At 55.7% G+C, this 17,911-nt stretch overlaps 1 protein-coding gene across 3 annotated transcripts in view; it reads left to right on the top strand.

Annotated features, from left to right (window-relative positions):
- The window catches only part of ANGPT4 (angiopoietin 4), a 36,522-nt gene extending 21,166 nt beyond the window's left edge, over positions 1-15,356 (top strand). The window contains exons 6-9 of one of the 3 annotated variants that reach the window (XM_066235631.1): positions 285-386; positions 2,537-2,703; positions 6,075-6,205; positions 6,843-7,078. In XM_066235631.1, coding sequence (XP_066091728.1) covers positions 285-386; positions 2,537-2,703; positions 6,075-6,205; positions 6,843-7,000 — 558 coding nt within the window. In that variant the 3' untranslated portion in view covers positions 7,001-7,078. Of the gene's footprint in view, positions 1-284; positions 387-2,536; positions 2,704-6,074; positions 6,206-6,842; positions 10,639-15,080 lie in introns of those variants that run through there. The other 2 variants (XM_066235633.1, XM_066235632.1) reach the window with 2 other exon arrangements.
- The last annotated feature ends 2,555 nt before the right edge of the window (positions 15,357-17,911 follow it).

The following is a 17,911-nucleotide window of genomic DNA, read 5'->3' as shown; positions in this document are numbered from 1 at the left end:
ATTTCATTCTCCCAACAATCCCAGCCTGCTGAGGAGACACTGAGGCACTCAAAGGTCGGGTATTACGATCCCATTTTACAAACGAGGAAGGAAAGGCTCTGAGAGGCATCACTTGTCCTCCAGGAGAGGGACAATAATGGGTGGGGAACCTGCACCATTCTGAGGCCATGAGCACCACGCTCACCTGCTGTGATGTGAGGTTCTCTGGCCAGCTCCCCCTGGCTTCTGGCTGCCTCCTAGGGCTCCCAACAGCCTCCTCCCCTCCCCGCCCCCAATTCCCTCAGGTCTTCTGTGACATGGAGGCCAGTGGCGGAGGCTGGACCCTCATCCAGCGCCGTGAGAACGGCAGTGTGAATTTCCAGCGGAACTGGGAAGAGTACAAACAGGTAACCTTGCTGCCCCAACGAGGGGCTTTACGAGCAGCTTTACGTCAGCTCTGAAACTTGGCGGGGGGGGGGGGGGGGGGGGGCGGGCAGGGGGATGATTTGTCCTTAACCCTTCCGGGGTGGGGTTGGGGGGTGGGGAGTGAGCCCTCCTAAAACCAAGCACCTTGAAACCAATTTCCCCAGGGCGCGTTTACTTGCAGGAACTCCAGGCTCCGAGACTGAACTTCCCTTTCCCAAGTTCTGACATAGACCCTAATAATGAAAACTTAGCGCTTTTTTTCTTTTAGTTTTTAGAAAAGACCATGTACATCCATTGCTAAAATATATTTTTTAAAGACTACAAAGACAGGGAACAGGAAAGAGTCACGGCCCTCTCCCGCCCCTAACCGCATTGCTTCAGTGAATTTCCCCGTCCTTGTACGCGCGTAGGCGCGCGCGTCTGCAGGAGCGGTGCTGGGGCGCGGGACCTCTGGCTCAAAGACCGTGTGTGCCTTTTACACGCTGAGAACTAGCGCCCAATGGCCTTTCGATTTTTAAATTAACTTTCGAATAAAGGATTTTCGGCGAGCTGACTGAAAAGCTCTTCAAGGTTCTCAAAAGCAAAAGAAACGGGCAAAAGATAACAGGAAATGCAACAATGTTTTTTGTGCCCGTTTGCCCTCCATTTGACAAATACTTAAAAATAAATACCGAAGGACGCTGTGAGTGTTCTAGAGCCTTTGGGGGGGGGCAGTTGTTCAAAATAGCAGAGATCTCGGGTGCTCAGATGCAGATGGACACAAAGAGAGTGCTGAAGAGTAACCCTCAATCTAATCAGAGGCGCGCAGCAAGACGGAAATGGGGAGTGGGGCGTATGTGCGCTCTGTCCTTGGTGCTGAACCGGCAAACCGCCGCTCTTTGGCCCCTTGAGTGCGGCTCTTTGGCCAGCTTAGGAGTACCCTAATTAAGTTAATAACAATGTACCTACCTATATAGTTTAAGTTTAAAAAATTTGGCTCTCAAAAGAAATTTCAATCGTTGTACTGTTGATATTTGGCTCTGTTGACTCATGACGTTGCCGACCACCATTCTAGCCAAAATGACGTTGGTTTCTCGTGGCCTTAGGACACCCGTCACTCCCACTTCTTTACGTTTCTATGTTGCTAAAATTCCACAGTGGCTTCCATGTCACTGAACAAAGTTTGCTGTACTGTTTATGCAGCTGGTTAAAAATTTTAAGTGCACAACTCTTAAGTGCAAGATTCAGTCAATGTTTACATAGAGACCTACCCACGTGACCACCACTCAGAGCTACACAGGACACTGGCAGCACCCAGAAACGCTCCGTGTGCCCCACTCCTGATCAGTACTCCCCCCAAAGGAAGTCACTATTCTGACTTCTAGCAACACAGCTCAGTTTTGCCTGTTCTTAAAGTTAATAGGACTGGGATTCAATTAAAAAAAAAAAAAAAAAAAAAGCTTCTGAATATAGAATGTTCATGACTATATATTTTTTTAGATTTTATTTATTGATTTTTGGAGAGAGGGGAGAAAGAGAGGGAGAGTGAAAAAGTGGGGGGAGAAGCAGGAAGCATCTACTTATAGTAGTTGCTTCCTGTATGTGCCTTGACTGGGCAAGCCCAGGGACTCGAACCAGTGACCTCAGCATTCCAGGTCGACACTTTGTCCACTGCGCCATCACAGATAGATTCAATTTTTTTAATTAAAAAAAATTTTTTTAATTCATTTTAGAGAGGAGAGGGAGAGACAGAGACAGAGAGAGAGAGAGAGAGAGAGAGACAGAGAGGAGGGGGTAGGAGCTGGAAGCATCAACTCCCATATGTGCCTTGATCAGGCAAGCCCAGGGTTTCAAACCGGTGACCTCAGCATTTCCAGGTCGACGCTTTATCCACTGCGCCACCACAGGTCAGGCCCGATTCAGTTTTTTAAAAATAGGCTTCTACATTTGCGAAAGTCTCAGTCTTTCTGCTCTAGGAGTTGAGAACTCCCTTCGTCCCAAGTACACCCACACTGTACTTAACGAACTTCATCATGAAGCAAAGTGGTTTTGGGTAAGTGGCCTCAGACCCTGGCCCAACTCAGCTCCTCCATCAGGGGCACAGCCTCCCTCCTGGGCATACAGCCCACCCTGAACCCTCCTCTCCCCCTAGGGCTTCGGGGACCCGGCGGGGGAGCACTGGTTGGGCAACGAGCTGGTGCACCAGCTCACCAGCAGGGCAGCCTACTCTCTGCGCGTGGAGCTGCAGGACTGGGACGGCAGCGAGGCCCACGCCCAGTATGAGCACTTCCGGCTGGGCAGCGAGGCGCAGCTGTACAGGTGGGCTCCGGGCCCGGGCACCCGGGCAAGCTGGGGACCCTGAGCCAGCGGCTTCCGGGTCTGCAGCAAGGGTCAGTCCCTGGGTGTTTCCGTTCCTACCATCTGTCCCCATCATGGGATCTGGAGGCTGCTGGTTAGCACTCAGCAGGTCCCTGCAGCTGCCGCTGGGTGGGGTGGAGTGAACGCTGCTCATGCTGAGGGGTGTCCTGGGGCCAGTCTTCCTGCAGCAGTCATTCCACAGAGGCCTGGGGGAGAAGAGGTGACTTCCCCAGCCTGTCCTGTGCTGGGAATCGGGGGACCTGGGCTCATGCTGGTGCCGCTCCATCCAGCTCATGTTGTGGGCCAAGGTCCTGGCTTCTCAGAACCTCTGCTTCTTAGTGACAGGATAGGCTTTGATATGAGCCCATCTGGCAGCCTGGCCCTTGGCTCTGCATTGGAAAAGGAATGCGCATTTATTGAGCACCTACTACATCCCAGGCCCGTTACTCTATTTACCCTCCCACAACACTCCAAAGTGAGCGCTATGGCACCTATTTTACTGGTGTGGAAACTGAGGCACTGAGGTGATGCCTGCAATGAGTAGGCATTCTCCAGACAGAGAGGGACCAGGGAGGGCATCGCAGGAACTGGAACTGTTCTGTAAAAGGACAGAGAGCTGACGTTCAGCTGGCCGCAGACACCTGATGCCTGAGCAAGGCCCCTTCGAAGGCTGCTGTGATCATAGGGAAGTGTCCCCGCTCCCTCGTGGAGAGCTTAGGGGGTTGGGTGGGGGAGAGACCCTGGACAGCACAGCGGGGCCCGGAAACTGCCAGACGAAGGCCCGGGAAAACACGACAGAAAAGACGCTGGTCCCTGTGCCACCACCATACAGGACCAGAGGCAGCAGTCTACGCCAGTCAGCAGCTGGGGCGTGGCCATCAGGGCAGGCAGGGCACCCTTATTTGTCAATCACAATAACGGGGGCTTCTGGAGCCCAGCTGCAGTGCATGCATAAGCCTGGAGAGAAAGTGGTCCGTGGGGAGGGGAGAGGGGGGACACAGACAACACACCGGGCACACGCAGACACCGGGCACACGCAGACACCGGGCACACGCAGACACCGGGCACACGCAGACACCGGGCACATGCAGACACCAGGCACACAGACACCGGGCACACAGACACCGGGCACATGCAGACACCGGGCACACACAGACACTGGGCACAGGCCTCCCGGAGGCACTCACCCTCCCAGATCTGATTACAAGTCCAAGATAGACACGCATGCATGAATGCAGGGCTCGCCACACCCCTGGGGGACGTGCAAGGCACAAGAGCACACATGCACATAACTGTAGAAACAAGCACACACCCCCAGACACGTGTGCAAAAGACAGTTCCTCACAGAAGCCCTGTGGGAAATCATGCACAAGCACAGGCACAGGCACATTCCAGAGCACAGCCTTGGACCCGTGGTGGATATTCCAGCACACACGCAACACACACACACACAGCCTTGGACCCGTGGTGGATATTCCAGCACACACGCAACACACACACACACACACACGCAGGCAAGAAGATGCTACTCAGATGCTCACACGACAGACACATGGACTCACGCACAGACTCACCGACACATGGAAGACACGCCTGCTGTTTCTAATGTAGGGGATCCCCAGAGATGCGTGTGTTTGTTGGGGTTCCCCAGGACTGAGCTGTAAACATTATTCAAAGTGCACCTGAACAACGGGACAAGTGGGGGTTCCTGGTCTTTGACTTGGGAGTGCCTCAGAGGTCACAGACCCCTAGGCTGACTTCCCAGTGGGGGAGGAAGAGAGGCACAGCCTGCACCCAGGACCTGGGCACAGGACAGAGGCCAGGGCTGCCAGAGTGACCCCTGAGATCAGTCAACTGTGTCCAGCCCTGACTGCACGCAGCCCCAGACTGAATATGACCCAGACCTCAGCCTGTGCCTCGAGCCTCGCTGTGAACTGCCATCCCTGAGCTGCCAAGAGGAGCCCTTAATGGCCCTAAGAAGAAGCCAGTACCGGATCAGCAGGTGGGCCAGCCTGCCTGGCCCCACCCCGGGAGCCCCTGGTCGGCTGGGCCTCTGGGCAGGGCACTTTGCAGCACCAGTCCATCGAGCCCCAGGTGGCATGCTGAAGGGCCCAGTTAGAGCTTCGTGGCTGGCCACAGTGATCTGGACGCTGAGGGCCATGCCCCTGCCTCACCACAGACAGAGCCCATGGTGGGAGGTGCAGGGAGCTAGCCCGGCCATGTGCCCGGGCCCCACATTCCTTCTGGATCCCCCTGAGAAGTCTCCCAGACCCTGCCCCGGGAGAACCACAGCCACTCCAAGCTGCCCCGGCCGCCCCTGGAGGCCACCTGTCCTTACCTATAGGATCTTTCTTAACTGCTCCCAAGCTGGCCCCTCGCCTCTGTGACCAGCGCAGCCCCTTCCGTGCTATGAGCACCCAACACTCTCCAGCCAGGCTAAGTGGCAGCCTGTGCCAGCTGTGTGCCAGGGCCGGGACACAGGGACAAGTGACAAGCAGCATGACCTGTGCTGAGCGTTTATCATGTGCCAGCCTTGCTCTGTACCCGTTACACACCGAAGCCATTGAGTCACCATAGCTGACTGAGGTTGTCACTGTTACTATACCATCATTACCATCTGCCCAAGGTTGAGCAGCTGGCAAGGGGCAGACTGAGACTCATAGCCTGGCAGAGAACTATAAACCCTCCCCAACTGGCTGCTGATGTGGAAGGCACGCAGGGATAGGGGTTCACCCAGGGCACAGATCCAGGTGGGCCGGTGTGGTCAGGGAAGTCTTCCTGGAGGAGGTGGCCAGGTGTGAAGGGGTATGATGAGGCTGGGGTTGCAGATGGTCAGCTGGGGAGGAAAATGCACAAAGCTCCCAAGTCAGGCCCCAGTGGGCTTGGACCTGGCTCTCACCCTTATTTGTTCTGACACCTCAGGCAAGGCTATTTTGATTCTTGGGATCTTTGTTTCCTCATCTGTAAAATGGGAATAACTGGTTGTTGTGAGGATTAAACGAGATGAGTTAATCCATGACGAGTGCTTTGAGCAATGCCTGGTACATGGTAGATGTTTTATAATCTTAGCCACTGCTCTCACTGTTATTATCATCATTGTGATCACGCTCACTCCTGTTAAGACTTGGGCTCAGCAAGATGAGGTGGCCTGGCACACAGTGGCCACCCGGTCCCTGAGAGGTAGGGAGGGCAATCCGGGGCTGGGGGGGGGTGGCTCAAGAACCCCAGGCTGTGGCTCCCCACCCAGAACAACCAGATTGGAGCCCCTTCCTCAACCAGCCTCAACCTGACTCTGGGCCCCTCTCCCAAAACCACCTCCGGGTGGCTTCCAGGCTTTCTCTGAGTGGGTACAGCGGCTCGGCAGGGCGCCAGAGCAGCCTGGTCCTGCAGGGAACCAACTTCAGCACCCGCGACGCAGACAACGACAACTGTGTCTGCAAGTGCGCCCAGATGCTGTCCGGAGGTGGGTGTGGGGGACCGGAGACCCCCGAGACACAGGGACAGGGACAGATGGGGACGCCGGCACTGGCACAGAGACAGAGTGGCGGAGACAGACAGCTCCACGGGGACAGAAGTACAGAGGGAGAGGGGGGAGGGAGAAATGCAGATCAGGGAACGACAGAGCAACAGTGTGTGAGAGAGACAGACCCAGAGGAACAGAAGCAGTGGCCATCAGAGAGACGGGCACGGTTTCAGAGAGACCCACAGAGTGACAGACAAGCACAGACACCAACAGAGAGAGGAGACATACCCAGGGTGTGACTCAAAATGACAGAGAGCATTAGAAACCCAAGGAGAGAGAGCGATGGAGACTTGTGAGGATAGGTGGTAAGGGAGGGAGACAGCGACGTAGAGGGGTTAGGGAAAAGGTGGGGGGGGCCAAGAAGCCAACTGGAGCCCAGTGCCACCGTCCAGAGGCCCCAGGCTGGGCAGAGGGTCTGGGAGCCCCCCCTCCCACCCTGCATGCCCGCTCTCCATCCTGTGATCTGACTCTCTGGAGGAGGCAACAGCCTGATTAGTCTTTGGGGTCGGGGGCTACCCTCACCCCCACAGCTGGGCCCTCAGCCCCTCCAAGGCCTCTTCTTCCTTCCCTCCACCAGGGTGGTGGTTCGATGCCTGCGGCCTCTCAAACCTCAACGGCGTCTTCTACCCCGCCCGCCAGCACGTGCGCAAGCTCAACGGCATCCGCTGGCACTACTTCCGCGGCCCCAGCTACTCGCTGCGCGCCGCCCGCATGATGGTGCGGCCCCGAGTCTGACGGTCGCAGCGCGCGGTGGCCAGGCCCACAGGAGACGGGACCTGGTGTTCCCTGGACAAGCTGGACCCAAACACAGGGCACCGTGCCAGGGCCTGGTCCAAGCCGCCTGGGTCTCCTGAGCCAGACCCGCAGAGTGCCCAAGAGTCAGCTGCCTCCCTGTCCCCGAGTTGCGAAATGGTGGGCCTTCAGGGGTCCCTGTCTCTGCAGAATCCCCCTTTCCTCCTCCTTCCAGTCTTCTGAGAGCAGGGGCGGGTGGGTGCCAGTTGGAGGCTCACAGTACTCGGAATGGGCTGGTGACAGACAACTTGGCCCCTCAGAAGTGTACCTGGTGGATGGGGGAGTTTCAGGCAGGTGGGGAGGTATTTGCAAGCTCAGATGGAGACCCAGATTCTGTCCCTAGGGTGGTGGGAAGGCCATCAACTGTTCCAAGCTCTCTCAGCCTGGAGACGTCCTTGCACCATCTGTTTCAGGCTGAAGGGCCTGACTGCATCGACCCCACAACAGGAGTCAGTTCCCACCCCACGCCGTCCACCGCTCCGAGGCCCCAACATCTGGAGCGCAGCCCGGGTATCGCAGGGGCTCTGGGAGATCTGAAAGAGATTGCTTGACCTCGGGCAGGTCGGTGCCTTGATGCCCTCGGGTAAAGAAAGCTAGTCCCCAAGTGTCAGGAGGAAGAACCCCACGGCCCGCCCCTCACCCCCCATCCCGCAGCCACTCATCCTTTCTGGCTACAGAAGCCGCAACGAAGATTTCAAACCGTCTCTAAAAACAACTGGAAGGAAACTTGGGCTTAAAACAGCCACAGACCATCCCTGAAGAAGGGTTTAGAACTAAGTTTCCTGTCTGTGCCACGAGCCAGCATCCTCCGAGCCTCCTTCTGGCCCCAGGAAGCCCGCTCTCTGCCTAGGGCTGCCCTCGGCACTGCCCGACCGCCCAGCTCGCCCCGGCCAGCTCAGGCTCAGGCATAGGCACGGCCGGGACCGTCCACAGGGCCTTGTGCAGGACACCGACCTTCGGGGGCCAGATCCTCCCAGGTCTGCGCTGCCCGATCCAACACGATGCCGGGTCTCTCGGGGCTCTGAGAGCTCAGGGGCTCCTCACAAGCTTCTCTCAGAGGACACGGTCAGAGAGGGGCCACAGCCACTCTGCTACCCGCCTCATCCCACGTCACAGTGTCAACCTCTTCTGTCCTAGCGAGACCTACTGTGTGCAGTGGGGGTAGGGCTGGGAGGTGGGCAGACTTGAGGCCCGTGGCTCAGCCATGCGAGGCCTCAGTTGTCTTGTCTGTGAAATGGGGATGATGGCCCCCACCCCTCCCTGGGCTGCGGCAAGGAGGAGATGAGACCACGTATGCCAACAGAACCCAGCGTGAAGCAGGTGCCGAATACATATTACAGTGGTATCTTGAGATACGAATTTAATTCGTTCTGTAACTGAGCTGGTAAGTCAGTCAACTCCTAGATCAAACTGTTGATACTGGACCCGTGTGCCAGTGCGCCAACCAGCGGCAGCTTCACGAATCATGACTTATATCTCAGAATTTCGCTCGGATCTCGAACAAAAATACGGTCTGAGTTGCAGCTCATATCTTAAAAAAATATTCGTATGTTTGTTGGTCTGTTCGTATCTCAAGGTACCACTGTAGTTCCCAAAGAGGTGAACGGGGTGAGAAACCGGCCCCTGGTGCACGTCATCCCTTCCCCGGGGCCCAGGTAAGGCAAGCATTCATCGTTGTGTCCACAGCACTCACACTGCTGTGTGCTGGAGAAGAGACTGGGACCAGGCCACGAGCCTCAGGGACAGACTGCACTCCAGTTCTCTAAACAAGCCAAGAAGCTGACTTGGGTTAGCCTCAGACACCTGCTCTTACAGAGCCACCCTTCCCTCTCACCGTTCCCGCTCTTCCAAGCCAGGACTCCCCAGCGCAGGCAAGGAAACCCCAGACATCCAAGTGTCGTAAGACCCAGGGGTTCAGAGGATGTCCCTCCTCACTTCTCAGTCCTGCCATCTGCCATGCGGACTCCGTTCCCATTCATGTTCTCTCCTGACGAGAGAATGCCACCGGCCCGGGGCTCGTGTCCTCACAGCTCAGTGTCTGGAACCAGGGGCTGGGGGTCAGTCCCACCCTAGTCACGGGGACACGGGTCCTGTTCTGGGAAGCAGCCGTGCTGGGAAGGCAGGAACCGGCCATCGCTTTTTCTCCATCGTCTCTGGGACTCCCATCTCTGTTCTCCCTGTCTCTGTGTCCTCACCCAGCGTCCCCAACCCCAATGCCTGGCCCCAGGCACCAGCTCCTCTGTGGGTTGCCCAGGAAACATCAGACCCCGGTTCACAGGACTGGCTTCGTCCCTGGAACAGAGCCCCTGACCCTCTCGGAGGCTCTGGCTTCCATTGGTACAATAAAGATGGAACACCTGCAGACCTCTAAAAGCCCTTCTGACACTGATGCTGGCTCCTGGCGGCTGCAGACAAGATCCGCAGAAGGAATCCAGGCAGCACAAGGCCCGGTGGGAGCATCGCTGGGGTGCACCTGGCCCTGGCCGGGTCTCCTGGGAACCACTGTTCATAGGAATGGGCTTCTGGGATACCTGGACCTGCAGGTTCCTATGCGGAATCCTTGTCACCTCTCCTTCCATCAGACCAGAGTTCTTCCCATTTTAGTGATGAAGAAATTAGAGCTCAGAGAAGGAAGGGATTTTACCTAAGGTGGCACAGCCATCACCGCCTCCAGTGCACATGCTTTTTATAAGCTGCCTCCCTCATCCGGAGCTCTCTGGAGGAATCTTGGCACTGACCACACAAAAATGCTGGAGTGGTGTCCTCTCCCCCAATCTCCAGGGCTGAAGGAACTTTCTGCAAAGCTCTCCAAGACCTGTCGTTCCCAGTGGCGCCTGGTAAGTGCTGATGGAGCCAGAAGGACGGAACACAACATTCCCGAGATCCCTGTGTGTGTTCCCGGAGTTCGCTGTGCACACCCCAGAGACGACAGCCCCGGGCAACATGGAAGGCGACCCTTGCAGGGTGCAGGCAAGCAGCCAGCGCAAGGATGGACCGTCTCTGTGCCTGGGAGGGATTTGACCCCCTTTTCCCAGACTTCCCGCCCCTCGATGGATGTCTGTGTGAGCCTTCACCTCTCCCGTTTAAAAATGCCTCAGAAAGCTATCAGCGTTGCCTTGGCAACACGGGCAGCAGCAAGCCCTTCGGAGAGGGGAACCTGGTCCGGGCAGTGTCCAGAGTAACCCTGTTACTTCCTTGCATCAGACCGACCTGGGAACGCACAGCCAATGTCCTCACGTGGCCCGAAGGCGGGGAGTCTGAAGGCCTTGAGTATCCCAGTGCATTCCTGCCCCAGCCTAGGAGACCACTCTCTGAGCCTCCCCTTCCTCAGCGGCACAAGGAGCCTGGGATCTGGCTCACAGGGGAGGCGTGCAAGTTCAGTGTGGTGTGGATGTCCAGGCCTGGCTCTTTCATTCACGCCCGCATTCATTTACTCACAGAACCACCACCAGGCGCTGAGGACCCACCCAGGTCAAGGTCTTGGTAGGGGGTGGGGATGGAGCCGTGAACAAGGTGCCCGCCCACAGTTCTGCACTTCATAGAGCTTAACCAGCTAGAGGGAGACACTGGCCAAAATCAACCTGTTTTTTTTAAAAAAAAAAAAATTTTAAATTAACAAATGAATATATTGCAAATAAGGAAAATAAATAGGAGGTAGAGATAAAAGATTACAGAGGAGCCAGCTTAGGGTGTGACCAGGGAAAGCCTCTCTGAACAGGCGTTGCTTACATTGAGGACAAATAAGGTGCAGCCAGGGGAAGAGCTGTGGGAAGAATAGGCCCACTAGAGGAGCAGCATGTGCAAAGGCCCTGAGGTGGTTGCAGGGAACTACAGAGAGGCCAGTGTGGCTGGAGCAAAGTAGGCAAGGGGGAAATTGGTGAGGGAATGTGCCCTCCAAGCACCTACATCAGAGATGGCCTCCCTACCCCAGTGCCTGCCAAGGACTAGATCCGGCCACCACTCTGCCCGAGTCGCTGAGGAGCTAGAGCCAACTCCTGCCCCTCTCTAGACCTCAGTTTCCCAATCTGTAAGATGCAGGAGAGCGGTTCCTGAAAGTCATCCAGATCCTGTGATGGTGTAAGTCTGGGACCAGGGCCTCGCTGTGTCCACTGCTCCGAGCTGAGTGCCATTGGGGGGATCAGAAGGAGAAAAGGAAAGGGGGGTTCAGAGTGTCTCCCACACGTGGTCAGCCGGGGGGGCAGGGGTGGAGGCGCCAGGCGTTGGCTGGGTGCCTTCTCCAAGCCAGTTCCGCAGGCACCACCCCTGAACCCTAGTAGGTGCTGTCATTACCCCATTTCACAGATGTGGAAACGGAGGCTCAGAGAAGGAAGTGCCACGCCCAAGGTCACACCGTGACTCGGGGTACAGGCTAAGCTGATGTAGCTGAAAGATCTCCCCAAAAAGCAGTGGGTTAACTATTTCCCACCCCTGTTATGTTTTTAAGCTGGCGTTCAGAGGCTTTGGGATCGAAGGATTCCTTCTGAGTAAAAGGGCCCCAGATGGACATCCGTTTGTCCTGGAAGAAATGCCCATTTCCACTTGACCTTGATGTTCTCATATCACGGAATGCAAGGCCCACTGTGCAGTGGCTGTCGTGTTCGACAAGTAAAACATTTACTAGTTCCGCCCTCTGGCTGTGCAGAAATCTGGGTCCGAGTCCCACGGGTGCCCCTTACAAGATAAACACCAGACCAGAGCCTCCACAACCCCCAGCCGAGCTTAGGAAGCTGTAAGGTGCCCAGGACAGGGCCCGTGCAGTCAGCTGTCTGTCCTGTTACCTGGACATTTCTCTATGCCAGGCACCTCATGAAAACTTCCCTTAGAATATCCATAAAAGCCCCACAACGACCCAATGGGACGGGCACTGTTCTCATCTCCTCCTTCTTCAGATGAGGAAACCGGGGTCCCGAGAAATGAAGTCACTCGTCCAAAGTCACAAAAAAGGAGAGGTTGCAGAGGTGGCCTTGAACCCAAGTCACGTGCTCCAGGGCGTGCTTTACCCAGATCTTGTGTTCCCTGTGACCAAGGTCAAAGGGATAAACAAACACACAAGCGATTGCTGAGTTCAAGCTGGCCGGCCAGTGCTTGAAACTCACATGGGCAGATAAAAGGCCCACTGTCCCCATGGGACTCTCCTGGGGCAGGGATAGGACCTTCTTCCTGCTCTGACTTCCTGCCTCCCCTGCTCTGGCTTCAGAACATGGGGCCACAGGGCCCACCACCCCAAATTCTTTTCTGAATAGGACTTTAGTTTTCTTCCCTGGCCCTTCTCTCCGTGCCCTGGGCAGCGGAGGGACAAGGACAGGCCACACTGATTGATTCTAATCTGGAGAGGCCGGAAGCCCCCAGGCTCATTGAGGCCCCTTCCCTCGACTGTCACCTGTCCCTCTGTGTCTGGGAGGGGTGTCCGGACCATAATCACCCAGGTCTGGCTATGTCCATAATTTGGAAGATTGGACCAGCCCCTTCCCTCTCTGGGCCTCACTCTCCTCCTCCGTAAAATGGGAGTGAGCAGCCCAGCCCTGCTTTCTTCACAGGGTTGAGACTCAAATAAGATGGTCCCACTCCTCAACAAATATTTCTAGGGTACCTCGACGGTGTGCTAGCAACTCTATGCGAGGTGTTGGGGACATGGCCAGGAGTGCCGGGAGAAAGCAGGAGTCCAACAAGAAGGAACCAAACAACAAAAAGTACAATGAATGCGACAGGGGACATGCATGGAGCTGCTGGCGCAAGAACAGAGACACAGTGGGGAAAGGCATTCTCATAGGGTGAGCAGGAATTTTCAGGCGTCCCCAAACTACGGCCCGTGGGCCATAATGCGGCCCCCTGAGGCCATTTATCCGGCCCCCACTGCACTTCTGGAAGGGACACCTCTTTCACTGGTGGTCAGTGAGAGGACCACTGTATTTGGCAGCCCTCCAATGGTCTGAGGGACAGTGAACTGGCCCCCTGTGTAAAAAGTTTGGAGACCTTATTAGGTGAACAGGAGAAAGAGGATTCCAGGCAGAGGGAAGAGCACATGCAAAGGCCCCGGGGTAGGTCCAGGGGAAAGCTTTAGAGCATTCAGGCAGAAAAGGCCAGAGCTCTGGTAGGGACTGAGGCAGGCAGGGTCTTGGGTGCTAGAATGAGAAGGGGACACAAGAAGTTGCAGCCTAAACAGCAGGAAGCCAGCGCCTGGGGGTAGCTCGGAGTCTGCGAGCTTTTTCATCCTTTAAGACCAGTGTGTAACCTTGAGCGAGTTACTTCCCCTCTCAGATCCTGGGCTGTCACTCCCAGTGAAAGAGGAATCACGACACCTGTTTTCCCAAGGCTCTAGAGAACATCTCCCCACAGCGCAGGGGGAAGACCTATTCCAACAGGGCAGGCCTCTGGTGAACGATGACCACGGTTAGATTCCACGCAACCGCTGGCATCTCCAGGTTTTCCCACCATTTCCGGCGTCTTGAACATTGGCCATTGCTGAAACTTGGCAGCAGACAAGGGGGAGTGGACTCCAGAGTTTTTAGGGAAAATGTGAAGCCGAGAGACGCCAAGCCCTGCATGTGTCCACTCCCCATTGTTTGGGAAAGGACTCCAGGGTCCCACAGGGACCTCGTCTGAGAACAAGAAGCCAGCAGAAAGGTGCAGGAGGCTCTAAGGAGCCTGACCCGTGCGCCACAGGCTCTGGGGGTCGTGCAGCAGCCAAGGGGGCCTGACGCGTCCGCCACAGGCTCTGGGGGCTGTGCAGCAGCCAAGGGGGCCTGACGCATGCGCCACAGGCTCTGGGGGCCGTACAGCAGCCAAGGGGGCCTAACGCGTGCGCCACAGGCTCTGGGGGCCGCACAGCAGCCAAGGGGCGGGGCACACATCAGCCCCCCACTGGAAATGCCCCGAGGGAAGCGAATGAAGAGTGATACAGGCATTAATTACCGTGGAAGCGAGTGTTCCCTGGGAAGGGAGGCCAAGGCAGCTTTGGGGGGGGGTGGTGGACTAGGGGTGTTCGTTCCCGATCACACGTGAGCGTTACACACGTGGGTTCAGTTTGCAGGAACTCACTGTGCTGCACCTTTGTTCACTTTTCTCCATGGATGTGTCTCTGTGTGTGGGCATATGGGGGTGGGGGGTTACACAAATATAAATGTACCGTGAACACAGAGCAAGCTAGCTGGAGAAAAATTAAGCCTGCAGAGGAATTTGGCAATAGCTACAAAAATTACATACGCATTTAGCCTTGGACGACCTCCTCATTTCTACAGAGCTGCCTTGAACTCACATAATAAATATACGCACGGAGTTACTTATATTGCAGCTTCACGCGTGTTAATCAAAGATGGGGGATCAACCCAAATGAATAAACTGGGGTACATTTATTTCTGCATGTCAAACTACCCCGCCTTAGCAGAGACAACAACAAAGGATTTTATTCTATTTTGCCCAAGGAAACTACAGGTCAGGAACTGATGGGGCATCAAGGGGACGGCCTGTCTCCACCCCGGGAGGGCGGGGTCTCAGCTCCGAGACCCAGACGGATGGAGGTGTCTGGAAGTTGGGGCGGGGGTGGGAAAGGCCCGGAGAGGTGGGAATAGAATCATCTGCAGGCATTATTTCTGCCACCCGGGCTGGGAGGATTCAAAGGCTGGCTGGGCCTGGGTAGGACTGTTGACTGGAGTCCTGATGTGGAGCCTGCCCCCTCCCTGTGGCTTGGGCTTCCTCACAACATGGCGACTGGGTTCTGAAAGGGAAATCTCCTGCCTGCGAGCATTCCCCACAGGGCCAGCCGTGTGACCTGCAGGGCCCAGTGCAAAATGGGAACCCGGGGCCCTTGTCCAAAAGCATGCGGGTGGGGGGGGGCGCACTGTAATATAAAGTTGTTTCCCATCCTCTAGTCTCTCTCAACTTGTCATAGTGGTTTTTAAATTTATTACTCTATGTTGTTCTAAACAATTTAAAAGAAAACTTCTAAATTCAAGTAATGTGTGTGAATTTTACCATTTGTCTTTATATTGTGTGATGGTTTGTTTGTTTGTTTGTTTGTTTTTAGGTGAGAGGAAGGGAATTAGTGAGGCAGCCTTCCACATGCTCCCCGACCAGGATCTACCCAGCAACCCCATCTAGGGCCGATGCCCAAGTACCAAGCTATTTTTAGCACCTGAGGATGACACACTCCAACAGAGCTATCCTCAGCATGCAGGGCCACGCTCAAACCAATTGAGCCACTGGCTGCAAGAGGGGAAGAGAGAGAAAAGGGGGAGGGGAGGCAGAGAGAAGCAGATAGTCACTTCTTCTGTGTGCCCTGACCGGGGATGGAACCCAGGACATCCATATGCCGGACCGACACTCTATCCACTGAGCCACTGGCCAGGGCCAGGGCCGCAATGACAGTTTTAAAGACACACACGTAATAGCATTCCACACATGCAGAATCGCTGAAACAACACCATTCCTCTTTTGTAGCTCGTGCACGTGGGTGTATTTCATTGTCGCCAGCACCGTGGAGATGCTGCCCCGAACTAACTGAACCGCTTGTATTTCTCTTCCTGACATGCGCACCTGGGACCACCACTCTACTTCCTCCTTGCTGATGAGTGAGGGAGATCGAAAGGGAAGGAAACAATGGCCGGCCCCCTGCTTCCCTTTCTTTCTAAGTCATCATGTTTAGTGTAGCAGCTGGCCAGCACAGGAAAGACTCATGAATAAGAAAGGATATGATATGCTTCCTGGGTTGTCTGTGTGACTTGGGACGCCACTGCCCTTTTTTTTTTTCTTTCTTTCTTTTCAGCTCCAGCGATCCTGTCCTTTATAATCAGGAACATGTAGATTTGTTCTTCATCCCCGTTTCTGGCTCAGAGCTCCCCAAAAACCCTCGGAATTGTCCAAGCGCTAAGAGCAATGAGAGCATCTCTTGTTATACTCGGCCTTTTGTCACCAGTTCCCGAAATTGCTCCAGAGCCGTACTAGGTGACAGGAATGTGGTGTTATGCCACCTGAGTTTGTATCCATGAGGTGAGTTTCGGGAAGCCCCGAAGGATGGTAACCAGTGCCGGTAACCTTTGGAACTTCCAGTCCCCGCCCGGGGAGACAGGCTAAAGGTTGACTCCATCACCAGTGGCCAACATGTTACTCAATCATGACTATGGCACGGAGCCTCCATGAGAACCCAAGAAGACCGGTTCCAAGAGCTTCCGGGTCTGCGGAGAGTGGAGCACCCAGAGAGGAGGGAAGCTCTTCCAGTCGGCTGTTCCTGGGCTGTGTTCTGTTACTAGAACCCGGTGATGGAGCAAGTGAACTGTTTTCCTGAGTCTGTGAGCCACTCATACACTGAGCCTGACAAGGGGGTCGTGAAAGCCTCCTTACTCGTAACTGGTTGTCAGAAGCCTGGGTGACAACCTGGACTCCAGACGGGTGTCTGACATGCAGTCTTGTGGGATCTGATGCTCAAACAGCGTCAGAACTGAGTTCCATCGTAGGACGCCCAGCCGACGTCACAGAACTGCTCGACGCAGCGATGGGCGGCAAACCGCGGGTCTGGCGCCAGACATAAAGGACGCTGCATTGTGGTGGCAGCGAGCGGAGAGCAGAAGGAGAGCTGTGGCCTTCCTTCACAGCACTCCCACCCCCACAGGCCGCCTGGCACAGGGACTGTGGTGTCAGATAGTCCTCAGTCACAAGTTCCCGGGAGGGTCTCACCACCAGAAGTGTATCCACTACCCTGGAGATTCCTCCCCCCAACCCCCGCCACCACCCTCCACCCCCGAAGCTGTCCCAGGTCACATCTCTAGACTGTCCCAGGTCAGAGGCTGCGCCCTGGAGCTATGGCTGCCCTCCCAGCACCCTTAGCCTGCTGCCCCCCACCCTTGCCTGGCCTCTCAGTCCTCCCCCCGCCCCCGCCCAGCCCTTCAAGCCCAGGGCCCAAGGCGTAGCTATGAGGATGCCGTTCATTTAAAGTGATCTCAGAAAGGAGACCGAGGCCCAGAGAGGACAAGGGTGTGCGGTTCCCTCTCCTCCAGCACACACTTCCCGCACCCTCACCCAGAAACAGATGCATGCATCCGTGTGCCCGGGCACCTGCCCCGGGATACTCTCTTGCCTGCACGGAATATAAAGAACGAGGCCACAGCAGCCCACGGGCCGTAAAGACAGCGGACAGAGTTAACAAGGCACGGCCGCTCCACACCAGCGTGACCTGAAGCTAACAGCACGCCCTCTCTCCGCCTCACGCCCCCCTCTGCCACCCGCCGGTGTCAGAGCTGCTCAGGGGGTCAGGGGAGGACGGAATATTTGTCACGCCGTGGGACGCAAACTGTGTTAAACACATGGTCATCAAAATAGTTTTTAAAAGCACAACGGGGAGGTAGTACTCTACACGGCTCTTGGTTAACGCTCACGTAACAAGACCTCGTGGTGGCGGATTTCATAAGTACCGTTATTTCAAAGTAACGGTAAGTGTTAATTAACATGTTGAGGTCCCCATAACCCCTGACAGGCTAGGACAGCAGCTGTGTTTCAAACTGGTGATAAAGTTTCAGGCACTGCTGATACCCTGTGTCCTGTGGTGGGTGGCTCGTGTCCTGTGTTCATAATTAAAGGAACTGCTGAATTTAATCAATGGTCAGTAAAGATAAATTTCATCCATGGACCCCAACAAGATCCCAGGTTAAGAATTCTTGAATTAAGCCCTGGCCGGTTGGCTCAGTGGTAGAGCGTCGGCCTGGCGTGCAGAAGTCCCAGGTTCGATTCCCGGCCAGGGCACACAGGAGAAGCGCCCATCTGCTTCTCCACCCCTCCCCCTCTCCTTCCTCTCTGTCTCTCTCTTCCCCTCCCGCAGCCGAGGCTCCATTGGAGCAAAGATGGCCCGGGTGCTGGGGATGGCCC

Source organism: Saccopteryx bilineata, chromosome 6 (assembly GCF_036850765.1).
Source record: "Saccopteryx bilineata isolate mSacBil1 chromosome 6, mSacBil1_pri_phased_curated, whole genome shotgun sequence".
Taxonomy (NCBI): domain Eukaryota; kingdom Metazoa; phylum Chordata; class Mammalia; order Chiroptera; family Emballonuridae; genus Saccopteryx; species Saccopteryx bilineata.
Note: the sequence above shows the minus strand (reverse complement) of the source record. Positions and strands in the feature narration are given on the sequence as shown.